A 26,454-nucleotide genomic window follows, 5' to 3' on the forward strand; every position below is an offset into this window, starting at 1 on the left:
TCAGCTTGTCATCTAGATTGGTATATATGTGATTGACATATAAAAGTGATCAAACTTTTCTCAAGCATACTCACCTTGTGATTTGAGTCGGCCCCTGGCCTGGCATTTACTCCCTTTTTCTGAAGATTGAGTTCGTTTACGGAAACCAACAGGCCATCACGACAACAGTGGGGCTCGATGAGTTAGCCCTTCTCAAATGTGAGACGAGCTCCGCGTAACTAAGGGCTCGACGACTCGAAAAGGCTGTTTGGGACTGTTGAATGCTAGATGGTCTGGCGATCAATTCATGTTTCGTGGGTGCACGACTTCAGGGCGAGGTAGGAGGACAAGTCGCCGGCTGCTTGGGTTGAAGAGGCGGCAGCGGCGGCAGCGGCGGCAGCGACGCGCGTTAGTTGGACGACGACGGGCTGCGTCTTCCTGTCCAGGCTGCTGGTGCTGGTGGTGCTCGAGCACGGGGTGCTGGCGTCGTGGTTGTGGTCCGCCATCGGAGCTGACGGCAGGACGCAGCCGGTGACGGTGGTGGTGATTCGCGTTGGCGGCCTTGTTCGACGACACGGCCGCCTGCTTTGATGAACGGCCAGGGGAAAAGGCAATTCTTGGCTGCATCATGCAACAAATACATGGCTATTGAACTAAATAAGTACACTAACAGCAGACCAGTAGCCTCAACGTAAACTCCCAATGGTCGATATCAGCCCGTCCTTCGCACTTGCTTGAGTTCCTGCAGGACTGAAAGATGCAGTATGGTCGTGAGACTGGCCCAACATACACTGTTTGCTCCTGCTTGTAAACAACATCGTCTCTCGGCTCCATATTCACGTACGGAACACCGATTTCGTGCTGTCGGCGTTGTCAAAAAATTATTCAGATCTTGGGCTTAGTCTCAAGAAGATTCTGGTCTGCCTGAAATTCCGCAACCGTGATACTGCCGTGGCTGTTTAAATAGTCGCGGTCCACCTAGCTGGCGATTCTGTGTTTGTTTGACCATCATCTGTCCGTGAGGCGTTCCTTTGATGTTTTCATGAATATATCAACTGACACCATCCAGTCCCATGTTGGCATATTGTGCATTTGCTGTACTTGTAACGAGACTTCTCAGGGCCAGACACCTTGACTGTGCCATCCTGGACGCGACTGTCTGGGATGACAGTGAGAAGAATTTCGGGAAGAGGACGCCGAGGGCTGAAGTGAAGATGCAGGATGGATTTGGGTGCAGATGACATTTTCGTGGTGTTCTCAGGCAGGCCGATTGACAGGCTTGTACAGAGACACATGGGAGGCCGGCTTATATAGAAACAGAAGGCCTCAGGGAACAACAAAGACCAGTTTTTAGAGTCCGGGGGAGAGTAAAGGGGCTGTGACGAATCATGGGAAACAGTGGCGCAGCCTACCAAAAAGATTGCGAAAGAACACTTGCAGCATTGCGGCAGTACTTTTGTGCGCCATTTGGCGTGCGTCCTGTAGGCGTTCCATGCCGCCTTAGCCGGCATGGCGGGCGTTTCTCAGCCCTGCCGAACCAACACGACCTTGGTCGACACATCAATGTAAGTCTTTATTCGAAGCTAATACCATAGACATCAGGCTAGTCAGCCCGTGCGGGGGGGAAGCCGAACATCCGATGACCTTTCGCGTTCGGCCCTAGCATCTCCGAAGGATTCTCTGTTCCCCGCACACCTGATGTATGCTTGTCACGCACGCGGTCGATAGCGAAAGCGAAGGTGTGACTGAGATTACTTAACGTACAGAGCCAAAATCTGGTAAAAGAAGAATAAGAATAAGAAAAGGTTGAAGAGAGTAGTTGGTAACGTGAAATGAACCATGCACATGAAGGCCTATCGCGCAGCCTCCTGGCAGCCGCGGCTCGTCTCCATGAAACCCTTGGGGGACAAAGAAGAATCCAGTCACTACTCAATAACTTATTGTGGTACATCGTCTATCTTAACCGAGTTCTTCGTTCGCAATGCGTAACAATATAATCCTCATTGGTAATGTGGTCTTCGCAATTGCTATGCTCTCACCATATCTCTAGTATTTTCCAACACATAACGATGGCTACGATATAGAATCAAACTCTTAAGGCTAATAAGGCTCTAACTATAGATTTTCATTTTCCCTCTAGATTTCTCTTGTAATAGTTCTACTGAAAAGAAATGCTCGAGCACTGCGATAAAGTTTGATGGTGGTTGCATGGGTATAGGGTAAGGCTCGGCGTAATTTTCTCCGCCACCGGGCGGTTTCTAAAATTCATGAACTTACGCTGAATTAAGAATTAAGCTAGATATGAGCGAGGGCTCATTAGTGCAGGACGAGAATAATAGAAGTCGGCTGTATGGCTGGACACCGACGTCCCGCTGTATTCGGATAACTCGCGCTGATGAGCACCGAGTACCCCGCGCCGATGTACATGAGTGCCGTTTGGTCTTTTTGCGTTCTGAATTGTGATAGGTAGAGACTACTGGTTTTTCTGCAAGCCATAAAATTTGAATCCTCTTTCAAGACCAGTGAACATGCTGTTATGTGTCATATTGTGTATCGAAGTGGCCCGCTGCTGCTGTGTCGTAACGGCATTGTTGCTAATACATCTGCCATGAATGAACCGTGGGGGGACCACGCAAGAGGAGGCTTGTCATGAAAGAGACTGTGCCAGCTTCACATCTCCGAAACTTTGATGATACTTTTTCTCCTGCATAAAGTATAGACGAATGTACATTTCTCGAGGGATTCAATGCAGGTCGGCCATGCCTGCGTCGAGGCCCAAGCCTCGTTGCACTCTTCCCGCAATATTATGCAACGTCTGGGCATTACCCAATGCTTTGGACAATGTCTTGTAATACAACAGCACCCATTATCCAAGCCTGCATCAATGACCCGCCGTATTTCTGTTATTCGGCCGTTGCCTAAAATCGATGCAACCGATGAGGCTTCCGTCACATTGCTACACTGTCAAGCCGTATAGGAAGCCGCCGAAAGCTGACACAAACCCGCAAGACATGCAACCACTGCAGCATTCCGGCTATATAAGACAGCAACAATCTACCAATTCTTGACGATCGACCATTGTACAAAAGAAAACCTGCCATTCTTTCCCCCCCATCATTAAAAAAAAAAGAAAATCACGCATCCTCAAAAATTCCCAATATGCAGTTCCTCACGCTCCTCTCCCTCGCCACCTCCGTCGCCGCCGTGATGATCAACACGCCCTGCGGCAACAACTACGGGCAGGAAATCTGCGCCGACGGCGGCGCTAGCAACCAGCGCGCGTACGTCGCCGTCTGCAACGACCAGCACGTGTGGGCGGTGCGCCAGGTCTGCGGCAATCGCTTCTGCTGCAAGGATAAGGACGGTGGCGGCGCATACTGCGCCTGCTAATTTCCTCGAGAATGAAGTAGTGAGTCGGCTTGAGCTCGGGGGGGGGGGGGGGGGAGGTTGGGCTCTTGATCTGAAGAGCAAAAAGCTGGAGAAAGGTGGGAGCATTACGAGGAAAGAGTGAGAAGAAAGAACATTGGCGTGGATGGACGACGGAAGAAGTGATACATGGGGATGAAATTTCAAGGCAAGATCCTGGCTGCTTTGATGGTGAGCATTACACCGCCGCGTTATCATGACGATGATAGGGAATCGAGATGAATGAGGCACCCAGCTCGGATGCTCCAGTTGATCATGTGCGCAAATATCAATCAAATTCCGAGATAAACTTTTATCATCATGTGCAAATGCAAATACATCATCAAAAGTGCGTGCTATATACAATTGTGCACAGAGTTGAGATGAATATAATTATAATAGAGATGAGCCTACGCCTCGCGATCGAGCGACTGTCCAAGAACCATTTCATAATACACGCCTTTTCGCGCAATCAGCTCCTCATGCGTCCCACGCTCGACTATCCGCCCCTTGCCAAACACCACAATCGTATCTGCGTCGCGAATCGTGCTGAGCCGATGCGCGACCGCAATCGTCGTGCGACCCGCCGCAGCCCGATCCAGCGCCTCCTTCACAACTTTTTCAGACTCGGTATCGAGCGCCGAGGTGGCCTCATCTAGGAGAAGCAGCCGCGGCTTGCGGATGAGCGCGCGCGCAATGGCGATGCGCTGGCGCTGGCCGCCCGAAAGCGACAGGCCCTGGCTACCGCACGTGGTGCCGAGGCCGTCGGGCAGCGAGGCGACAAAGTCCCAGACGTTGGCCTGCTGGCACGCCGAGATAACCTCATCCTCCGACGGCTCGCCGTACTCGACGCCGAGAGAGATATTATCGCGGATGGACCCTTGGTAGAGCACGGGCTCCTGCTGCACGAGCGCAATGTCGCGGCGGTAGCGCGCGCGGTCGTACTGCCGGGCGTCGAGGCCATCCACGCGCAGCATACCAGAGGTCGGGTCGTAGAAGCGCTGAAGGAGCGCAATCATAGTCGACTTGCCGCAGCCCGAGGCGCCGACAAAAGCCACCATGCTGCCCGGCTGAATGCCAATGTCGATACCGCGGAGGACCTTGAGGCTGGGGCGCAGAGGATAAGCAAAGTGGATGTCTTCGCAGGCAACATCCTTCCCCTTGAGGGGCTCGCTCAACTTTTCTGCATCGCTCGAGTCCGATTCAATGTCGCTGTCGTAGAGGGCGCGTGTGCGGCGGAGGCGTAGAATGTAGTTGATGGCGGTGCCGGCCTTGGTGATACTTGTGGTGTACTGGAAAAAGACCGCGGCCGCCTCGCCGGAGAAGATGATGGCGATGAAGATGACGTAGAATTGCGCCGCGGTGTACTCGCCGGTGGAGACGAGCTGGCCACCGTACCAAAAGCCGAGACACATGACGAGGAGAGATACAGACTGACTGAGCGCGTAGAAAAACATTTTCCAGCCCAAACCGGAAATGGCATCAGCGGCAATGTGCTGCAGCGAGTCGTGGTAGCGTGTGATGATGGCCTGCTCGAGGGCGAGCGAGGACACAGTGCGAATACCCATGACGGCTTCGGAGGCGAGTCCGCTGCTGCTGGAGAAGCGGTCCGCCGTGTCAGACTCGAATTTGAACTCGAGACGGATGCGAATATAGCCCGACGCGATCAATACGGGAAGTCCTCCCAAAGCAAGCACTAGACTAAGCTTCCACCCGTAGCACAGGGCTAGAATGACGCTGGAGAGTACATTAACAAGGGTAATGAGGATGAGGACACAATTGATGGACAACAGCTCTTGCAAACTGGTCGGCTCGGATGCCACGCGGGATACAAGAGCACCAGTGTTATTCTCGGGCTTGTCGAAAAAAGTCATGTCTTGACGAAGGGTGTTGTCGAAGATCTCAGCGCGATAGAACTTCATGATTTGCTCTCCAATAAGATTGATGAGCCATCCTGAAACGCCATATGCGACGAGATTAGCGAGAGCGACAACGAAGAACATGAGGGCATAAAAGTTGGCCTCGGAGACGTTAGTGGTGTTGAAGGCATCCATGGTCTGTGCAAACAGAAAAGCGATGACGGGATACGTGCCGCCACCGGCTATGCCACAGAGCGCGACAAAAAACAAGTACCACCACAGGCCGGGCTGCTCCCGGATGATGATCCAGAGTCCCGTGAGCAAGCTGTAGACTTGCTCCTGTTCGTCCTCAATTTGGACGCTCTGCACACCAGCTGATGCACGTGAGGCCGAAAGTTCAAGTATCTCACCCGGCTTGACCTCTCCAGCGTCGTCGTCGTCGGCCGAGGCATCGCCGTCACCAAGATCTTGAGCACGGACCAGCGCTGCGTACTTGCCATTCATTTTGATGAGCTCAGAGTGGGTGCCAGTCTCGAGAACCTGGCCCTTGGACATGACGATGATTTTGTCGGCGGTGCGTATGGTGGAGAGGCGATGGGCAATGGCAATCATTGTTCGTCCCTTGGCGACATTGTTCAAAGCCGTCTGAACAATCTTCTCGGCATTAGGATCCAAAGCACTGGTAGCTTCGTCGAGGAGAAGGATTTTAGGGTTCGAAATAATGCTGCGCGCAATGACAATTCTCTGCTTCTGACCGCCAGACAAAGATGCACCACGCTCGCCGATCATGGTGTCATAGCCGTTGGGCAGCTCGGAGATGAAGTCGTGAGCATAAGAGGATTCGCATGCTTCCTGTACCAGACGCCGCTTTTCGTCGTCTGGTAGGTCCACCATGGCGGTGCCAGAGAGACCATCGACGACATTTTGGTAGATGCTGCCGGTGAAGAGGGTGGGCTCCTGCTGTACGAGACGCATGCTGGTGCGCAGCCATTGTAGATTGAGGTCTGTCAGGTCGTGGCCGTCAAGCGTGATTTCACCCGCGGAGCTCGAGTACCAGCGCTCCAGCAGACCAAACAGGGTACTCTTCCCGGAGCCGCTGGCGCCGACAAAGGCGGTCGTCTTGTTTGCGGGAATCTCAATGCTAAAGTTTTGGAGGATGGGCACGTCAGGGCGAGAAGGGTAGGAAAAGTCAATGTTGGAGACTTTGATATTGCCCTGAAAGTTAGGAATAGTCTTGCCTGCCGTGGAAAGCGAGTCTACGGCTGACTTGCGATCGATGACGGCAAACATGTCGTGGGCAGCGGCGGCTGCTTTGGAGATGGCCACAGTTTGGGGGGCAATCTGCGTGAGAGCCTGAGCGGCGACAAGAACAGCAAAAATGACACTAAAAATTAGCCTTTCGATAAGAAAAAGAGGGCAGAGCAATACAAGATATTTGCGGTCGGGGACACAAGGGAAAGGCGATGGAGAGATAGGGAGTTGCTCACGTTACAACTGTACCAGGCTGGGCAATCTCGCCGCTGGCATACATGCGCATGCCCTGCCAAAAGGCCAGGCCGTAGCCGGCGAAAATGCAAAAGAATTCAAAAGAAAAGAGAATAGCATAAATCAAACACTTGTTTTTGCCAGCAAGGCGGGCCTCTTCGAGGATGTTGGTGAAGCGGCGGGACAGTTTAGGAAAGGCCCAAAAGGCGTGGGCGGTGCGAATGGTGGCAAAGGCCTCTTCGGCAATGGTGCCCGACTTGCTGTAGATTTCAAACATTTTGTACTCGCATATCATGTCAAAGGTGACACATACAACGGTAACGATAATATTGACGGGAACAATGGAAATGACGATCAAGGTCAGCTTCCACTGAACGACGAAAGCGACGACAAAGGCGGCGACAAAGGTGGATATGGCCTGGATGGTGATGCCGAGCTTCTCAGCGATGCCATTGGTGATAAGGTTGCCGTTGGTAAATATTTGGCTGGAGATGGAGCTGGAGGGAGCGTCGAAGAAGGGAATCTCCTGGCGGAGAGTCTGGCGGACAAAGTCGACGCGCATCTTTTTGACGACGCGAATGGAGGTGAAGGAGACGGCGACCTGGAATGTCAGCGGGGATATTATTCACGGATTGAGGTCTGCATACTGTCCATATATAAGTCAAGATGAATTTGGCGATAAAGAGATATATGAAAAAAAGGCTATGACAATTAGCGACAGTGATGCTTAGTTGCTGGCGTAGACGACGTACGCATAGTGCGCCACCTCCTTGCGGTAGCCGGCGGGCGACAAGGTGCCGGCGACAAAGTGGTTGAAGGCATTGACATAGGAGCCGAAAACGACATCCATCAATGGGAGAGTGGTGCCCGAGGCGATCATGCAGAGGAAGGCAAAGGAGTTGATGACCCATCCCTTGGAGTCATTGTACTTGAAGACGCGCTTGTCGAGGTCAGCGAGCTGCCGTGTTTGCGCAAAGGAAACAAGCGATGCTCACCAAGTAATATTTGAACGACCCATCGCCATCATCTTTCTTTTCGTCTTTCGGTGTCTGTGTTGGTGCTTCTATAGTAGGTCTGGTAGATGTATCAGGCGAAGGCGAACGCTCCTTTTGTTCCATCATGAGGATGGGCGTCTCTGTTGGAGAAGTGTTGGGCTGCGAACGATGTCGATGTACGGAGTAGAGATCGGAACTTCGACCACGACGGCGGAGACTTTTGTGGATGGCATGAAAGGCTAATTAGACGCCTCGATTGGGCCAACTGTTTGTTTTTATTTAATCAGCAAGCGCACAAAGGAGAGAAAGGGAGACGGCAAGGCTACCCGAATCCTTTGAAACCGAACAGGATCAGCGTGGGTCCTGGGCGATTAGCTGCACATTCGGGTCCCTAGAACCCGGAGTCCTATGTATGGCAGCAAGTAATAAGGCGATGCGTCACTCGGCGGGAGAGGTGCGGGGAGGCGAAGGAATAATTGGTGGGATGAATGGATCCGTGGCGCTCTGAGATGGACTTTTATCTTGTGCCGTAAAATAGTCTCAGCACACCTCAGCACACCTCAGCAGACACGGGTTGGAGTCGTCACCATACAACATGTTGCAGGATGCTGCATGGAGCGGGAAGGCAAAGTTCAAGGGCAAGAGCGATTGATGGGTGCTGCGTCTGGCTGTTGGCGGCGATTGGAGGATTACATGGGGGATTTCTAAGTACGCGGTGAGGGTGGATTCGCCAATTAGTTACGGTATGTGATGTTATGTTGTGAGGATATGCGATGATCTAGATGTGATAATATGATGAGCGGCAGCGAATCATGAAAAAGTGGGTACCCCATCAGCCCGCGGCAGCGTACATATCGGTGAACTGTTTGACTCGCACTCGGTGCAGCCACTTCCCTGTCGTAAAACGGTTTTGCGACTCACATTGCAATTCAATCTATCTGGATTGCTTGGAGTCATCATTCGTCACCATACGCGTCTTGAAATGCTTTTTTCTTCTTCACCTCACCGGCGATGGCCGTTTACACCTGACAGATGCCCATGAAATAAAAATAAAGTGTGCGCGCGCTTGCCATCTGCCAGCTGCCAACTGCGCCACCTAAAACATAACGGTCCGATCTTCGGCGTCCGCGGCCCCCGCGGTGCCCGGCTGCACCGTATATTGGCCAGCCAGTCTGCTGCTACCCTCTTTGCAAGCTTCTGCTTCCGCTTGCTTCTGCTCTCGACGAGCTGCAGCAAGAAAACTGGCACAAAGTTTGGATTCACCAAATCAGCGATTCGGCCAACACCAACAGCACGTTTCTACTCGACATTGGAAGCGCCACCAAGAACGACACCCCAGCCAACCTCGTGTTGACTCAGCCACAACCAGCCACAAGCCAACGTCTGACATTTGCACCTGCCTCCGTGACTCGGCGCGTCTTACCCTCCTGCAGCTCAATATAGTTTTTTCCCGTTTTTTGTGTCTTTGTTAAACTGTCCGCCTTGATTTTCCGCCTCACGAGTTCTTCTAGAAGGCCGCTCACCGCGTCGTGTCCGATTCTTATATCCGCATTCCGACTACCGCCATCTTGTGTCACGCTCACGCTCACGCTTACTCACACCAAGACGGATTCCTTACGCCACCCCCGACGATTATGCTGCGTGCTGGGCTGGGCTAATCGCATTTACTCAATCACCCAATTTGTCTCTCTTTTTCTTCTCTTGTCTTCAATTAGCCTGCGGCTTCACGCCATCTCGCTAAACCCAGTTATGAAGTCAACGTGCTTACCCGGCTTTTCCGTCTGAATTATTCGCTCTACTTTCAAGCCGCCTCTGTGCACCCTCTAGTGCAACACCCTAAAAACAGGGCCTTTGTTGCATCGTCCCTTTTTTCTTTTTCCGTCGCTGCTTTATCATTACAGGCTAAGTCAATTGCCAATCGCGGCTTTTTTCTACGTCAATCCCCGCGTCGCCATGCAGCACAGCACCCCTCAGCAGCCGCAAGTCCTCATGGTCGGCCCCGCTGCCGCCAACGCAGCCGCTGCCGAAGATGCCTCTGGCCGTCGAGCGGTAAGATGCCGCCCCGTCCCCCTTTGTATTTATTTTTTTTCTTACCTCATTTCTATTAATACACTTTTCATTTGTTGCTCTCTGTTTATCCGTACACCCCCTCTGCCCTTCCGCGCACACCCCGGCTTCTTCTTGCCCATTCCAGCCTCGTCTTCATCTACACCACGGAGTGCATCATCAACACTTCATTCCTAGTGTCGCTTCATTCAGAAATTCCCTCTACCCTCCCTCGGCCGTGCAAAATACCGCAACGAAGCCATCATGCCAAACCATAGTGTGCTCTGCTTGCCGTCTGCGCATGCCTCCCATTGTCACAGGCTTGCTGTTATTTCCCTCATCCTGCGTATAAAAGAGCGATTTTGTCTCGGATATCTTTTGCTAACCTGCTCATTTTCCCGCTCATAGTGCGATCAGTGCCGTCTCCGCAAGGTACGTCACGCTCCTTATTACCCCGGGCCCAGTCTTGTCTTTCTCTATTCCCCCGTACCGTCTTCCACCATCGTATCTTGGGCAAGCATCGAGAAGCCGTTGCCATGATTGGTGGTTCTGCCGATTACGGCTTTTGCAATGAGGTCGGCGCCACCACGGCACTCACCCTATCTTGATGCCAAAGGCATCCTACCCACTGCTCTCCATCGTTACAGATTCCGCTAACAAACTGTTACCCAGATCCGCTGTGACAAGGACTGGCCTTGCTCCAACTGCAGAACGGCCAAGCGTCCTTGTACCTCTACCGGCGCTGGTCAGCGCCCTAAAGAACCCCGTCAACGTGTTCTCATCTCTTCTCAATAGTATGTTGCCGCCACTATGCTGTGACCGACTCACGCTGACCACTTCAGTGAGCGCAAGATCGACCAAATCGAGTCGCGACTCGGCAGCATCGAGACACTTCTCAGAAATCTCGCCACGTCCGGTGTTCCTAACGACGCCACCAGCCGCATCATTTCCACGCCGCAGACGGGTAGCAGCGGCCCGACGTGCGAGTCCACCGCCGACTATGAGAGCAGTGAGGAGGACGCCGCTTTTGGCGGCGATTCGGGCTTGACGGTCCACACTGCTTTTGCTAGCGAGTTTCTCGAGCGTGCCGTGAAGCGAACGTCGCTTCGCTCCGCCAACCCTAAGATGGAAGCGGCTTTGGCGAATCTCGGCCAGCTCGTCGAGATGCAGCAAAGCCGCCCGGAACACCGGCCCCGGTTCCCGCTGCAGCGCGCTGTTCCCCCCGGCGGCGTATCCAAGCTTCCTCTGCCACCCATGGCGCTGGTCGTAGAGCTACTCAAAAAGAACAAGGGTATACATGACGAACCATCTCTGTTGAAACCGTGCTAATTAGCATAGCTTCTCCCGTGACACTATTCACCATCATGTGCGACTTGGTTGGCGTTACAGACATCACCACTCTGTGTCGAGCGGTGTACTTCCCCACAGAAGACGTGTCTGATGCCACCTTCGCCGTCGTCAGCGCGCTGCTATATAATTTGTTCCTGGAGCAACATTCTCTTTGCTCAGACCCTGATGTGAGGGAAGAATACAATCGTCATTTCCAACTATGCCGCGCCAACCTCGAAACCACACTGGCCAACCTACCGATGCTCTTGTCCGCCAAAATCGACAATGTCCAAGCCCTTCTACTTGGCGTACGTCTCCGTTTATCCCGCCATCTTCATCATACTAACTCATAGCAGAGCCTCTACGCCGTCGACGTCTCCCGCCCCACCGTCGCCTGGCACTTTGCTTCAGCTGGCGCGCAGCTCTGCCTCACGGGCGGCTTCCACCGCCAAGACAGTCTCGCGCACGACCCGCCTGAGATTGCGCGCATCAAGCGTATCCTCTTCTGGCATATTTACACTCTCGATAAGGGTCTCGGTCTGCGCCTCGGTCGCGCTTCCGTCATCCACGAGTGCGATATTGACATTCCTCGCGTCTTCGAGTTTGATTTACTCGACAACAGCGGCGCTGACACCGTGCCAACCATGTGGGTGGAAATATCTGGCCTGCAGAGCGTCATATACGAGCAGTTGTACAGCCCCGCAGCGCTGCACTGCCCGCAGGACGAGCTCGTGCGTCGCGCGCGCGGGCTGGCCGAGCAGTGCCGCAAGCTGGGCGTCCGTGGCGACCAGGCGAGGAGCAACGCCTACAGCTACATCAAGCAGATGAATATTTCGGATGTGGTGGATGTTTTTATCCGCGGGGATGAAGTGCAGTACTACGTGACGCAGACGCTCATCTATCGTGTCATACCGGCGCCTGAGCGCTCGGTGAGCCGCTTCTGCGATGAGTGTCTCGAGGCGGCGCGGAGAGCCATGAGTGCGCATCAGGACTGCGCGCGGTTAATCGATCTCGGCAGTTTTGTCAAGACCATATACGTTCACTGGTAAGAAAACGTTATTTTCATTACAATATCCTGTCTCATCCTGAACGCCCCGCTAATATCTATAGGAACCTCCTCCTAACCCCCTTTGCTCCTTTCTTCGTGCTGTTCTGCTACGTCATTGAAACCTCATCTGCCGACGACCTCAAGATCCTCAAAGAATTCGTCGCCTCGTTAGCCCTGGCGCGGGACTCGTCCGAGGCGGTCGAGAAGCTGTACCGACTGTGCCAAGTCATGTACGACGTGCTGACGCTGTATGTGGAGGCCAAATCGGCGCAGCAGCAGCACCAGCAAGAGGGCGGCGGCGGAAGCAACGGCCACGGCGTCGTGCCCATTGGCGACGAGTTTGAAATGTACCTCAGCCAGCTTGGGTTGATGCCCATGGAAGACCAGACCATGACGGGGGCCGCGCACGACGGTAGCGGCACCGGCGTGCATCCCAACGGACAACCGACGGCGGCGGGAAGCCAGGTGCCGCACAATCCGCAGGTCGCGCAGATTGCCGACTGGTTCGTGAATAATCGCAACATGATGGGGCTGCTGGAGGAGGACCTATCGCATATCGAGTCGTATCGATGGCTGCAGCCGGGGGCCGCACATCTGCAGCAACAGCAACAGCAGCAGTCGCATCAACAGCCTCACCAACAGCCTCACCAACAGGCTGGGCAGGTGCCCGGACCGACGAGTAATTCAGTGCATGGACACCATCACACGGGGTCAATGTAGAGATCAAAAGCCGTTGCGTGGCACATCCCACTTGTAATGATAATGATACCAAAAAAAGTCATGACTTGCTTGCAGGCAATTTTTCCTTTTGATTTCAAATACATCATTTCTGCGTGACCTCATCTCGTGTGGACCTCTCAATCGGTCGGGTATCTCGGATCGTACACTTCGTAGCCTTCGTCTTCGGTATCGCTCTCGCCCGTCCCCAGTGGTGCTTTGATCGTGGCCGTCGTTACCGCTGCCTCCGGCCGCACAGGCTGTGCCACCGCCTCGGGCTTCCCCTGGCCTTCTGTGGCGGGCGCCATTGTGCTTTTGAACCCACTCTTCTTGAAGCCGCCCTTTTTGAAGCCTCCACCAGCCGTCGATGAAGTAGCGCCGCCGCCGTCGGGCACCTTGATGCTAATGAGGCCGTCGGCCTTGGCCTCGGCTTTGCGGGCACGCGCGCCGGCTGCAGGGTCCCGGACCATGGCCTTCATATCCTTGAGGCGTTGCTTGTGGGAGTGATCGTAGCTGCCAAGGTGCGCCTCGTAGTCGTTCATCCGCGTGTAGCCCTTGGCGCAGAGGGCGCAGTAGAATGATTTCTGTGCGTCGCGGGCCGACGACGTGGCGGCGGGGGGGAGGGTTTGATGTCGCTGGGTGGGAAAGCGTCAGTAGAATGCGACAGAAGAAGGGAAAGGAATATGGGGGCGTACCGGAGGCATTTTGAGGAGGCCACGCGCTTGGGACAATGTGTAGTGTTGAAGGCTTGAAGGAGGGTTGGTGTTTGTTGGAGTTGGTGATGGGCTGGGCGAAACGCTGAAGCGCGGTGCGCGGCTCAGTGGGGGAAGAGCGCCGCGGCGGGGCTCTTTCAGCGTGGCTGCCCACTGACAGCGCTGCAATTCATGCTGACGGGGCCAGCCTCGGCTCCCCACGGGCCACAACTGGGCCCTGAGACGCCCAACGCGACGACCAACAGCTTGGCCATCCTCTCAACACGCCTCCCATTGTGTATCCTCAAGCCTGCGAAGCTCATCCCGACTCACACGCAGCACTACAACACCAAACTGCAAAGTGTGGATCGAGCACGCTTAAACCGCAGGCTTTCGCCATGGACGGCACACAGTCGCTCAACCACCGCGCGTCGCAGCAGACCATCATTTCGCTGCTCGAGCTCGACCCGTCCCCGATCGAGTCGCCGCAGCCCTCCGACGAGAAGACGCTCGACGACGGCGTCGAAACTGATGGCTCCGACACCATCTTGGCGGCGTCGACCGACTTGGCGAGCACCACCACCGGGCCTGGCCTAAGCACCCATGGCGGCCACAGCACCATCTTTTACCGTACGACTTCTGTCTTCCCCCCTCTGCCAACATCCGACTTGTGCACTGACCAACCCTGCCCCTCTCAGTCTCACGCATTCAACGCTACTCTAGCTACGCCATGTCCGTCTTCACAACCCTGCACCTCGCCAACGTGTCCCTCATCCCCGCCGCGCAGCGCTCCGTGGCCGCCTCCGAGACCTACCTTCTCATGGCGCGCGAAATCTACCAGACGCCCCTCCTGGAGCCGCTCCTCGTCGCCGCGCCCGCAGCCCTGCACGTCGGCGCCGGCATCGCTCTCCGGCTGCTCCGGCGGCGCGCCAACATGCGTCGCTACGGCGGCGGCACGCCCGCCATGTACGCGCTGCACCGCTCGCAGACGGGCGCCGCGGCGCTGTCCCTCTGGCCGCCCTTTAGCTACATATCCGCGTCCGGCTACGCGCTGGCGGTGTTTGGCGCCGCGCACGTCTGGGCGAACCGGCTGCTGCCGCTGGCGGTTGACGGCGACAGCGCCAACATTGGGCTGGCGTACGTGGCGCACAGCTTTGCGCGGCATCCGGTGATTGCGCACGCGGCGTACTGGGGGCTGATTGCGTCGGCTGCGGGCCACATGGTCTGGGGCGCGGCCAAGTGGTGCGGGTGGGCGCCGTCGACGCAGGGATGGCGCGGCGCAGCGGCGCTGACGGTGGACAGGAAGACGCAGAGGAACAGGAGGAACAGGTGGCTGTCGCTGCATGGAGTGGTGGCGCTGGTGGCGGCGGCGTGGGCCGTGGGCGGCATGGGGGTCGTGGCGAGGGGGGGTTTGCAGGATGGATGGGTGGGAAAGTTGTATGATGACATGTTTGCGAGGGTCGGGCTGTGAAGATATCACAGTAGTTGCATTTCTGGAGTTGAGCGGGAAAATATGCACATGCGGTGTCTCTTTTAGTCTTTGGCATGGTTTATTATACCCATGCTACACACGTATAAAACACGAACTAGATACTAATGTAAATGAGATGGGAATTTCTTACTTTGAAGGCTCACTTGCTTCTAGGCTACTTTGAGAGGTGTAGTATCGGAGAGAATTTGCACAACCGAGACATATAGGGTCCAAGTGCTGCCTGTTTGATCCACATCGTGAGCGACTCAGGTAGGACAAGCTCAACCATAAACTACACCGCTGTCGCCTTGCTTATGCAAACAACATCAAAATGTCGCAACGGATATTCCGTCATGCTAGGTTCGGCCTCGACGCGCTTTTGGCACTCGCGGGAGGCCTCGCGGCCGAAAATGTACATGCGATACCACCGCCGCGCCAAAGACTGGCAGCATGAACTGGGTCATCTTCGTCTCATTTGACGATGGTGTGCAATGGGCTTTTCGATCCCCTCGCACCGGTTGCGAGGCCATCATTTCAGACGACTCTGTAAAGAAGATGCTGCTCAGCGAAGTGGCGACTCTAAAGGTTCTAAGAGAGAAAACTACGGTCCCCGTGCCAGAAGTGTACTCTTTCAGGTTTGGGGTACTCATGTACGCAATCAAAACGCTGCGCTGACTGTTCTTCTTCCCTGCATCATTCTATCAGCGCATCGTGCGATAACGATATAGGGGTGCCGTACATTCTCATGAGCAAAGCGGCCGGTCGCTCTCTACGGGAGTATCACTGGATCAATTGCACGACATCGAGCTTCACGGCTGACCCTTTGCGTTTGCCCCTACCCGACGGAGCGAGAGAAAATATTATGAGACAGCTGGGTGACATAACGGGCCGTCTATCCAGGCTTCGTTTCGACAAGATTGGCTCTGTATTCGAGGATGGCCTCGGGAGCTACGTGGTCGGCGAGTGCCTCTCCCCAGCCTTGATCTGGCAGCACCGAGACTCACTTGAGGACACTGCCGTAGAGCGCGGCCCTTTTACATATGATGGCCAGTATTTGGCCTCGCTCATCTCCGCCCTTGTCGGCCACGCCAAGGAACTGTCACTCTCACCGCATGTTTTTTTCGCGCCCATTCCTTAGGAGGGAGACTATTCAACTTGGTCGAGCTACAGGGCGGCGGCGAATCGCTGGAGCGACTATGTTGCGGTTGGTGCCAACGTTGAAAACAGCAAAAATGTTCTGGATTTCTGCCTTGCGGGACAGGTATTACAGCAAATGATACCTCGCATTTCCATGCCCGAAAAGTCCTACACGTTGTTTCATCCCGACCTCAATCTCGGGAACATATTTGTCGACGGCGAGTTCAACATTACCTGCCTCATCGACTGGGGCTCTGCGTCGAGCGGTCCTCTGAGCGAACTGCTCACCACGCCGGGCCTACAGACGCGTCCCCCAGAGCAGCAGTTCAGCGCGTTCCGCCAAGGCTTTGCTGCAGATAATCCGCCGCCCGCGGAATCCTGGGACAAGGCCGACATGATGTGGTCCTTTTCTCGTCTTGTGCGTTTGACATCCAAGTATGACTTTGCTCATTTAAAAGACTTGTACAGGCTTGTCTATAGAGCAGACGCAGAAGACGACGATGTTACTGAATTATTCCGTAGAATGGCGGCAGAGGAAGAAAATAAAAAACTTTTGGAGGAGCTCCGTGAGAATGACCTGGCAGCTTCGGAATTGCACAAGTTGGAGGCTGCCGCCTTTGGTACTAGAGCCAACTCGACCGATAGTCGTGCGATTGCGAGGAAGCTCAGCGTGGTGGCGGAGATGAATAAGAATTTTGTGACAACGTCGAAGTTGTGGCGATGGATCGAGGCCGCTTTGGAAACACAGCCTGATACACCGCAGTCTTTATAGAACCTATCTATTTGCAGCGTGCGGTCTCTTTCTTCCTCCATCTCTCTCTCCGTCTTTTTGAATAGGAAGCAGCGTCGTCTTGATGCTCTCGGTCGGCGTGGTGAGGAGAGTTTCTGGCCCCAAAGTCAAGCCCGTGGTCCCACCATGTCTGGTCCAGGCATGGTTTGTGTCTGCGGTCTTTCAATGACAAACAGATAGCCTATGGGTAACAAAAGGTACCCAATCTGTTCGGCGCTACTCTTTGTCGCTATATGTATGTAGTCAAGATTCTTCAAGCGCCTCATAACTGCCACGTGATGATAGCCACTTTTACTCGAGGACGTGGCGGAATAATATAAGCCACCCAAGTATCAACAAGCCACAAGAAGACCTTCTTTGACAGTGGTGTACTTGTATGTTGCTTTTGAGTTCAGTATGTGATTCGTGCAAACAAGCAACCATTCATCATCTACTCATTAGCACCGACAGCGGCTTTACGATTGCGCGTCACGAAGCGCGTGCCGAAGAAAGGACGGTTCAAATAGAGACACACCTACGGGCTAAATATCACTGCTTTAAACCTTTGAGAAACATCTTTCATCCTCAATACTGGGGACCAGCCGAACACTCATTGAAAAACACTCCACGCGGGAAACACACGCAACGACGCACACAAACAGCTCTCTACTATGGAGAACTCAGCACCAAGCGATCTGGGACGGACGGATCTCGCTATTGAGAGCCTCACAATATCAGATTCAAAAACTCCACGCCCGATCTTTATTTACGGCACAATTCGGGCAAAAAGCCCTTACTAGCATGCATGGACTTTAACAGGCGACTACTTGCGAGTAGCAGACATTGAGCACATGGTGAAACTCGCCCTGGTTTCTAGATACACTCCGCTAGCCGTCAAACACAGCGACTATCCAGCAGTAGTCGAAGGAGCAAGAGAAGAGGAATGTGTGGATGGGTATCTGCTGCAGGTGAACACGACGTCACAACGCAAGAAACTTGACGATTTCGAAGGTGAAATCTATGTGGTGCAGGAGACCACTGCCAAACTTCTAGGAATTAATGACCAGCCTACTGGAGAGACTGTGAATACCGAAATATATGTCTGTGAAGGAGAGAAAGTAATGTTGGAAGAAAAACTGTGGGAGCTCAAGAGATTTATTAAAGAGCGGCTTGATGATTGGCTGATCTTTTTGACAGGGTAGAGATGGCCGGTGATGAAAGTGATGAGTAAGGAGCAAATAATATACTTGCTTAAATACGGTACATTTCGGAACCCCGCGATTTCTTTTGGGTGTTCCTCAAACATCACACCAGGTCAGTGTGACATGGTGACGTAGTTATTTACGGTCACCATCTCTGAAAACAACGGCAAGATTCGCAGCTAGGACGCAAGGAAATGGAAAATCTGTCAGCCATCGCCGCCAGTAAAACTGAACCTGTTGACTTTTTGTCACACGAAGCCGCCACTGATGAGGCTGCCAAGTACGCGGATGTGTTCAGCAACGGTGAGACGTACTCGAGCCGCGAGTGGGTTAGGCTGCGATGGAAACTTGACTTGCGGCTCGTTCCATTGCTGTGGTTCAATATTACGCTTGGTGCCATGGATAAAATCACCACATCTACAGCTGTATTATATGGTTTTCGAGCAGATACAGGCTTGTATGGGGATCGGTACAGCTGGGTAGGCAGCGCCTTCTACGTAAGTCCTTTTCGTTTGCTAGGTAGCCGGCGCTGTTTGACCAATCCTCGCCCATTTCCCTTTCGTATTTTCCTGGAAACATGCGTCTGACAGTCGCAGTTTGGGTACTTATTCTGGTGTCTCCCCAGTGGCAGTCTGCTCCAGCGATTCCCCATTGCCAAGCTCATGTGCGCCGTTCAGTTTCTCTGGGGCATCATCCTCATCGCCACAGGCTTCGCCAACAACTTTCCAACCCTCATCGCCCTCCGTGTCATTTTGGGCGCCCTCGAGGCTCCAATTGTACCGGGAAACTACTTGCTAATCTCCATGTTTTACTCGCGCTCCGAACAATCTTTACGTACAGGCCTGATGTATACAGGTCTGTCCGTGTGCTTTACTGGCCCAATCGGCTGGGGCATCGGCTTCCTGTCAGGCGACCACCAGTGGAGGAGCATGTTCTGGATCACCGGTGCCATGACAATCTCGTGGGCACTCGTGATTGGCGCTTTTCTGCCGGATAGTCCGGTTCGAGCCAAATTTATCACGGACCGGCAAAAAGGCATCGTGATCGACAGGTTGCGCGCGGATCAAACGGGAGTTGAGAACAAAAAGTTCAAATGGGAGCAGTTCAGAGAGACATTGGTCGATCCCAAGACATGGCTCATGTTTCTCTTTCAGATTATGATTTCCATACCAAACGGCGGTCTTACAAACTTCACCCCGCTCGTCATCAAGGGACTCGGTTTTACCTCGCAGCGCTCCACGCTTCTTACCATGCCGACTGGCATCATCCAGACAATATCATCGTACATATGCAACGGCGGTGTTTTTCTTTGCGCAAAAAATTTCCCTCAGTACCAGTGTCGCACAGCGTTTGTCATCCTTGGAATTGTCGTTGGACTAGTGTCGTCGGTCTTTCTTTACACTCTACCTCTGGATGCCTTTCACTCTCGCTTGCCTGCTTTGTACATGTCGTACTTTTACTTGGGCCCCTACATTTTATCACTGGGTCTCAACGCGGCCAACACGGCTGGTCATACCAAAAAAGTTGCGACAAACGCACTCGCATTTATTGTAAGTGCTTGACATGCTTGACGCTGTTTGAAGAAGGCCTTCACTAACGTTTTACAGGCTTACTGCACGAGCAATATTATCGCACCCCAGTTTTTCAAATCACATCAGGCACCTCTATACCCGCTTGGCGTGGCCGCTATCTTAGCCAGCTATGTTCTCGCGATGATTATCATTACTTTGTACGCGCTGTATTGTTGGCATGAGAATCGCCGCAGAGATGCCATTGATGTGGCTGCTGGGGCAGATGGACATATCGATACAGACTTCAAAGACCTAACTGACAAGGAAAATATTCACTTTCGATATGTGTGGTAGCCTTTGCCATGCTACCTCATCCAAGTCTGATGAGGACAAAAAACAGTGAGCGAAGCGTCATTGCAAATAATCTAGCAATACGCGCCCGAGGTAGTTTCAAGGTTGTTGTAGAGCCTGAGAGCTCTCCTGGGTGGAGACTACATTTACTGAACTCCTGACTCGGTCGTGGGGTCTCTGGTTCTTGACTTCTTCTTCCGAAAACCAATTAACGTGAGAACCATACGGCACTCGCTGCGGTAACTTCACCCTGGCGATGACGGCGTCCATGTCACGCGACATGTTTACAGCATCAATCACAAAGCTCGCTGATCGAATGCTGCCGCACATCTCCATGAACATCGAGTTGCGATTCGTCAAATACGTACGTCAGCAACCATCCGTCTTCTTCGTTCCCACCTTGTCGCGGAACAAAGCGCGGCTCTTGAGCATACCATCCCTGTGGTAGCTGAAAAACACGCACCGGGTCGTTCGATGCTGAGCTGCAGCCGTATACGTACCGAGTGTGGGTTATGCAAAGATGGTTCGGCAAAGATGGAATGTTGAACGGCAGAGAAAGTACAGCCCACTCCGAAGCGATTTTAGTAGCCGAAGGGTGAAGGGGGAATTAGTAGTAGTACAGACGGGATTGGTCTGTGTTAGCCGGTGGTATAGACAGACTACGGTGTACCTTGAACACCTACTTTTCTATTATAACTCTTTAATTTAAGATTTAAAAAAACTAAAAAGCTAAAATTATAATTAGGCTATTATATTATACTACTAAAACTATATTATTATACCTTAAAATAAATACTACTAAATTTATCGTTTAAATAACTAAAAGTCTAGTACTTAATAATAATATTTTTATAATATTTTTCTAATAACTAATTATATTTTAATATATATAAATCTTTATAGAATTAAAGCTCTTTTTATAAAGAAACTAATACTTAAAGATGCTATATTTTAGTATAATATAGAGTAAATTATAAATGTAAGTGCTTTAGTATAAAAAGGTAACCTTCTAAAAATCGGTCCTAATAGTATACTATATATATATAGGGAATATAGCCGTAATAGCTGCTAGAGGCAACAGCGCTAGAGGCAATAGCTACATTATATATTCCCTATATAGAGTAAGTATATGGTAGGTCTATGCTAGGGTTAGGTTTAACCTAGTAATTTAAGTAGCTATAACGTATCTGTAATTGAGTATCATTTTTCTGCCGTTTTCTGCCCCACTTCGACCAAGGTTGAGCTTTGTTCGACCATGGTTGAGCTGCGCACGTGAGCTGGTCCCCCGCTGATTCGATCCACAGTTCTGGACAAGGCCTTCCTGTCGCCTTTTGAAGGAGGTTCAGGGCTACGAGATTCGCTACGACCACTCAGCATCTAGCAGAAAATATACCAGACGTTTTATGATGCATAGCTGTTGTATTGAATCATGTAAAATATTCGAAGCACACATCGCCCATCACGTTAGGTGTTGAAGTGACGGGGGTCCATGGTAAGTAGCATTCCCGACCATGGTAGTGGGGAGCGACGCAATGCTGATATCAAGAGCCAAGGTCAAAGTCCGGCTGCTGCCGAAGTAGCCCCTCTGGGGTTACCAGTAGTGACTAGCGCGGTATATTTAAAGTCTAGTTAATTGCTACATTTACAACTGCCTACGTCATGTCTAAAGACACTGAGACGATAACAGTCTTCTGCAAATATTTTCCGCACAGTCATGCAATCACCAACCGACATCGTCCTGCGAAGTAACCTCTCCACAGAAGCTTCGGGCGTATGCTATATCAAAGCTAGCCTAGCTGCAGGTCTCGACCTATAAGAGGTATTTCGGAGTCCCGACAATGCAAGTTGAGTAAGAGCAAAAAGGCCATGCGGGCGTTTGAATGTAGGTAGATGCAGATGCAGGCGCAGGCTACGTCAGACGCGCATACGTCTACTCAACTGCGCGGCCATTCTTTTGCAGAAATTACCCATTGATCGATACCGTGCATCCGAGTACACGTCGATTGAGGTCTGGATATTGGACAAAGTACTGACCGGATTCGATTATTTAAATCGCTCATTGTCCACTATCCAGATACCATAGATCTAAGTTATACTGCTGCTCTCCACTCATTATCAGTCGAAACTGCCTATCGTTGAGGCTGTCGACTATGGCCATTCCCAGTAGCTGTACTGTGCTTGTTGTTGGAGGAGGCCCCGCGGGTTCATATGCAGCGGCGTGTTTGGCTCGTGAAGGTATAGACACCGTTTTGCTCGAAGCGGAAAAATTCCCGAGGTTCGTCATCTCGAGTTTCTGCGAAATATAATACAGGTTCCCGTTAGACTAAAGCATCACCATCAGATACCACATCGGCGAAAGCACGCTTCCATCTCTCCGACACTTCTTCCAGTTTATTGATGTTTACGATAAAATAAATGCACACGGATTCTATCACAAGGTAACTTGGTCTCAAATAGTTCCGGCTCATAGCCAATGATAACGCGAGCAGAATGGTGCTGTTTTTCGGCTCGCTCAGGGCCAGCCTGATGCATGTAAGCTCTTTCCCTGCTTGCTATCCATCGAACTCTATCTATATCAGTCCAACTAATCTTTATACCAGACACTGACTTCCTCGAAGCCGGCGGCCCCGAAGGATATGCATGGAATGTGCTGCGGTCAGAATTCGACGATATACTCTTCAGGCACGCCGGGGTCTGTGGTGCTCAGATATTCGAGTCAACAGAAGTCAAGCAAATCTTGTTTGCACGCGAAAGGGAGAATACGGCCGCTGTGCCTGACGACGACGAGGTTACTGTTGATGCGCCGCGTCCTGAGTCGGCCATATGGGCGCGTAAGAACGGCACTTCAGGCTCCATTTCCTTCAAGTACCTTGTGGATGCCAGTGGTAGGCAGGGAATCCTGAGCACCAAGTACTTGAAGAACAGAAGGGTGAATGACAACTTTAAAAATGTCGCCAATTGGGCATACTGGAAAAGCGATAATATTTACGGTCCTGGAACGCACATGCAAGGCTCCCCCTATTTTGAGGCACTGGATGGTGAGTACCTTGACCTGCCCTAGCTCTACGTGGCAGTTTACGGTTATTAACTAACAGGTACAAACTACAGATGCCAGTGGCTGGGCCTGGTTTATGCCACTGCATGACGGAACTCGTTCCGTAGGCATCGTACAAGACCAGAAGCAAGCAGCCCGGGCGAAGCGAGACCTGGGGCGGCCGTCGGGCTTAGAGTACTACAAGATAGCTCTTAAGATGGCGCCCACCACGCAAAAACTCCTCGCGGGAGCTGAGCTGGCTTCTGATGTTCGGTCAGCTTCAGATTGGTCCTACACTGCGTCGACGTATCATCTACCCAACGCACGGATATGCGGCGACGCTGGAAGTTTTATCGACCCATTGTTCTCCTCCGGTGTCCACCTAGCTATCACGGGTGGTCTTTCTGCAGCAGCTACCATCGCAGCTTCAGTCAGAGGCGACTGTGATGAGCATACAGCCGGCGCGTGGCACTCTAAGAAAACAGTTCAGAGCTACAGTCGCTTCTTCTTGGCTGTCAGTAGCGCCACCAAGCAAATTCGAGAAAAGCACTTGCCAATCTTGCAAGACTTGAATGAAGAAGGGTTCCAAAGAGCCTTTGATCTTTTTAGACCTAGTAAGTCGCCTACTTTGAACCGTAGCCGTCTTTTACGTTCTCTTCCCACATTGCTAACGATCCACCTCCAACATTGATTTAGTTATTCAAGGCACTGTCGACAATGACACTAGAAGCAAAGTGACACAAGCTGAAATATCAAAGATTTTGGAGTTCTGCTCCAAGTCATTCACCTACGTCGCCCCGGAACAGAAAGAGGCCTTGTTCAAGAAGCTCACCAAGCTGGGTGTCAACGGGGAAGATTCAGATGTCTCGTGGGCGAACGGCCTCGGCGATTTGCAGCATCACCTTACAGCCGACGAGCTGAAAGTTCTCGGCATTTTACAAAGCAGGCGATTGACTCGCGAAGATCCCTTTGAAATTGATAGCTTTACGCTGGACCCAATCGATGGGCTAGCTCCCTCTTTGGTGCGTGGTAGCCTCGGCCTCGTCAAGTCGGAGCAAGCTAGAATTGATCCTGGATGCCTATTCTCGCCCGAATTCCTTGATGGCAAAAGGCCGGGTATTAGGGAAGGTAGCATATTCCATTCAAGCGATGAATACCGTTTGAACAAGGAAGCAGTGGAGACTGTAGCTTGAACTTCGGTATCATGTGCCCCCAACCTCGTGTGGTTCGGGAGCATGATGATAAATATGCACAGAAAGCTTGAATTATTCTTCGCAGGTTGCGCCAAGTGACAAGATGAAAGTAGCATTAGCTTGACATTTAATTTCTTAGTACAATTCTACCCCTATTTTGACCTTAATAATACATTTATGACGTTTTTGAGTATGAGGCACCTAGCCATCGGGCATACTGCACGTATGGTTACATGACACGAAACTACATACAAGTTTACTTTACGATCAAAAAAACGCCTGATAACATATTTATGGCTAAATAAATGATCATTTCTTATTCTAGATACTCATTTTCTTATTCGGTAATTTTAAGAAAGATTCGCGAGTTGTGCAGAATCTCAGTCCACCGTAGAGGAATGCAACGAGACAGCGCAAAAAGGTGGAACGCCACGGCGACAAGACGGACCAAGAGTTGTATAAAACAAAGTAAAACGATGAATGCTAAGCAAGGCTTAATCTGAGGTGTGTACCACCAAGGTAGTATTAGAACACCTCAGTAAGCAGGCTCCTTCCTCCATCTTCTCCCATCTGAGCCAACTGAAACCGCTCGTATCTCTTCATTTTCAGGTAGTGACAGATGACTTGGCTCTCCATCAACGTCTCCCGCACCCCACCCTCAGATTCATAGTCTCGCTCAAGCTGATCCAGCGCGGCTTCGAACGTACTGGGGATACACGGAGCACCGCTGTCGGTAATCTGCTCCTCGCTCAAAGACGATGTATCCTGATGGTGCAGCAATTCACCATTCATGCATCCCCACAAGCCCGCGCTCAGTACTGCAGCCAGCACAAGGTACATGTTGGCTGTCGCATCAACACAACGCAGCTCCCAATGGCCTGTTTTCACTTTCCTTACAGAGACCCGACGATCTTGCGTTCCCCAGGCGACGATGTCGCTGCCACCTTGCCCAGGTCGGAGCCTTTCATAAGACAAATCATACGGTAAAGAGAAAGCGACCAAACTAGGGAGGTGACGTAGAATTCCAGCGAGGAAAGACTGCTCCAATTCTGGGCGATCCGTGATAGATAAGTGAACGTGCTGTCCAATAGATTGCGTTCGATGTGCTGCGGGACGCGGAAACATTGTGGCTACCAACCCATGGTGAGCAAACACTCTCTTGAGCGTATCGTGAACAAAGACTAGCTCATCCACAGCCTCCATGGGCGGTTTTGGTTCGAGGTTGAACTCAAACTGCCCTTGTTGACCTTCGGTATGCATCCCTTCTAAGCCGACTCCTGCTTCCAAGAGTATCAGCATGGCTTCCTCAACGTAATCGTACCAGGCGTGCCGGAGACCAGAGCACGCCGACCCACCCAAGCCGGTGCTGTGCAAGACAAGCTTGCCATTCGCGTTGGGCCTCCATATCTCAAATTCGACTTCAAAACCAATAAGAAACTCCAACTGGAATCGCTGGGATGCTTCTGACAAGACGTTTTCGAGAGAGCGACGAGCGCAAACATCGTTCCTCCTGGACTCTGGTCCCTGATCTCTTGAAATGCCGCACATGACGCTGGCATAGAGCGGATCCAACATTGTCCTCGTCCGTAGTGTAGTCCAGTCTGGACAACCTCTATCACTGCCTAAATAATTTGTAGGAGCGGTTAGCACGCTATTTTCCACTGCCGACTCAAGCGAACGTGGTGCTAGTTGCATCGTTGCTCTACCGCTTGCCAATCGTCTCGCCTGCTTCACAGGAACAACGCGCGCGCGTAAGACTCCAGATACATCTTGCCACTGTAGTCGCACAAAGCGGACAGAATTATGACGTTCTAGAAATACTTCGAGCAGAGTGGTCATGTTTGTTTTTGCTTCAGTCTGGGTTGGATATGGTGGCAAGGGCAGTAAAATCGAAAACCTGTGCAGAGCTCTGGCAAAGCGGGCGTCTTGGTGCAAGTCATCAATCAAGCAACAGAATTATTATTATATCATAGTTAGCCTTATCCTTTAAAATTAATTACTTTTAGCCTGGAAATCATCCTCTTTTTATAGCCCTAAATTCCTCAATTAATCCGCTTGTAAATAGGCTTTTATTAGCATTCCTTTGCTAGTGCTGCAAGCGGCCTTTTCTGCCTAAGTTAGTAATGTAAACGGCTTTCTGCTCACAGTTTGTGATTATTTTTGTCTAGATCATTCACAGGTGCATATCAGCCGTTTGTATACCGCCTTCCTCTTTGTGATTGCAACAGTAT

At 51.9% G+C, this 26,454-nt stretch overlaps 9 protein-coding genes across 9 annotated transcripts; 5 read left to right on the plus strand and 4 right to left on the minus strand.

Annotated features, from left to right (window-relative positions):
* Window positions 1-284: 284 nt before the first annotated feature.
* BBA_04934 (uncharacterized protein) lies at window positions 285-1,123 on the minus strand (the record flags this gene model as incomplete). Its single annotated transcript, XM_008600031.1, has 3 exons — window positions 285-600; window positions 770-840; window positions 1,040-1,123. 3 exons carry the CDS (start codon window positions 1,121-1,123, stop codon window positions 285-287), a joined length of 471 nt encoding a protein of 156 aa, XP_008598253.1.
* A 2,015-nt stretch (window positions 1,124-3,138) lies between these two features.
* On the plus strand, window positions 3,139-3,369 carry BBA_04935 (uncharacterized protein; the record flags this gene model as incomplete). Its single annotated transcript, XM_008600032.1, has 1 exon — window positions 3,139-3,369. The coding sequence occupies one exon, from the start codon at window positions 3,139-3,141 to the stop codon at window positions 3,367-3,369; it is 231 nt and encodes a 76-aa protein (XP_008598254.1).
* Window positions 3,370-3,794: 425 nt separating this feature from the next.
* On the minus strand, window positions 3,795-7,849 carry BBA_04936 (multidrug resistance protein 1; the record flags this gene model as incomplete). The annotated part of the gene is made up of 5 exons (XM_008600033.1): window positions 3,795-6,627; window positions 6,731-7,329; window positions 7,376-7,430; window positions 7,481-7,686; window positions 7,724-7,849. 5 exons carry the CDS (start codon window positions 7,847-7,849, stop codon window positions 3,795-3,797), a joined length of 3,819 nt encoding a protein of 1,272 aa, XP_008598255.1.
* Window positions 7,850-9,676: 1,827 nt separating this feature from the next.
* On the plus strand, window positions 9,677-12,866 carry BBA_04937 (fungal specific transcription factor; the record flags this gene model as incomplete). The annotated part of the gene is made up of 6 exons (XM_008600034.1): window positions 9,677-9,772; window positions 10,442-10,563; window positions 10,612-11,060; window positions 11,108-11,406; window positions 11,455-12,143; window positions 12,209-12,866. 6 exons carry the CDS (start codon window positions 9,677-9,679, stop codon window positions 12,864-12,866), a joined length of 2,313 nt encoding a protein of 770 aa, XP_008598256.1.
* A 137-nt stretch (window positions 12,867-13,003) lies between these two features.
* On the minus strand, window positions 13,004-13,567 carry BBA_04938 (C2H2 type zinc finger domain-containing protein; the record flags this gene model as incomplete). Its single annotated transcript, XM_008600035.1, has 2 exons — window positions 13,004-13,498; window positions 13,559-13,567. 2 exons carry the CDS (start codon window positions 13,565-13,567, stop codon window positions 13,004-13,006), a joined length of 504 nt encoding a protein of 167 aa, XP_008598257.1.
* A 386-nt stretch (window positions 13,568-13,953) lies between these two features.
* Window positions 13,954-15,026, plus strand: BBA_04939 (N2,N2-dimethylguanosine tRNA methyltransferase; the record flags this gene model as incomplete). The annotated part of the gene is made up of 2 exons (XM_008600036.1): window positions 13,954-14,185; window positions 14,254-15,026. 2 exons carry the CDS (start codon window positions 13,954-13,956, stop codon window positions 15,024-15,026), a joined length of 1,005 nt encoding a protein of 334 aa, XP_008598258.1.
* Window positions 15,027-15,476: 450 nt separating this feature from the next.
* On the plus strand, window positions 15,477-16,935 carry BBA_04940 (RNase H domain containing protein; the record flags this gene model as incomplete). Its single annotated transcript, XM_008600037.1, has 3 exons — window positions 15,477-15,676; window positions 15,732-16,124; window positions 16,197-16,935. The coding sequence occupies 3 exons, from the start codon at window positions 15,477-15,479 to the stop codon at window positions 16,933-16,935; spliced, it is 1,332 nt and encodes a 443-aa protein (XP_008598259.1).
* A 1,393-nt stretch (window positions 16,936-18,328) lies between these two features.
* BBA_04941 (radH flavin-dependent halogenase) lies at window positions 18,329-24,223 on the plus strand (the record flags this gene model as incomplete). The annotated part of the gene is made up of 6 exons (XM_008600038.1): window positions 18,329-18,631; window positions 18,731-19,684; window positions 19,742-19,877; window positions 22,597-23,034; window positions 23,105-23,644; window positions 23,736-24,223. The coding sequence occupies 6 exons, from the start codon at window positions 18,329-18,331 to the stop codon at window positions 24,221-24,223; spliced, it is 2,859 nt and encodes a 952-aa protein (XP_008598260.1).
* A 525-nt stretch (window positions 24,224-24,748) lies between these two features.
* Window positions 24,749-26,062, minus strand: BBA_04942 (fluG protein; the record flags this gene model as incomplete). Its single annotated transcript, XM_008600039.1, has 1 exon — window positions 24,749-26,062. The coding sequence occupies one exon, from the start codon at window positions 26,060-26,062 to the stop codon at window positions 24,749-24,751; it is 1,314 nt and encodes a 437-aa protein (XP_008598261.1).
* Window positions 26,063-26,454: the final 392 nt, after the last annotated feature.

This window comes from Beauveria bassiana (genome assembly GCF_000280675.1).
Source record: "Beauveria bassiana ARSEF 2860 unplaced genomic scaffold BBA_S00012, whole genome shotgun sequence".
Classification (NCBI taxonomy): Eukaryota; Fungi; Ascomycota; class Sordariomycetes; order Hypocreales; family Cordycipitaceae; genus Beauveria; species Beauveria bassiana.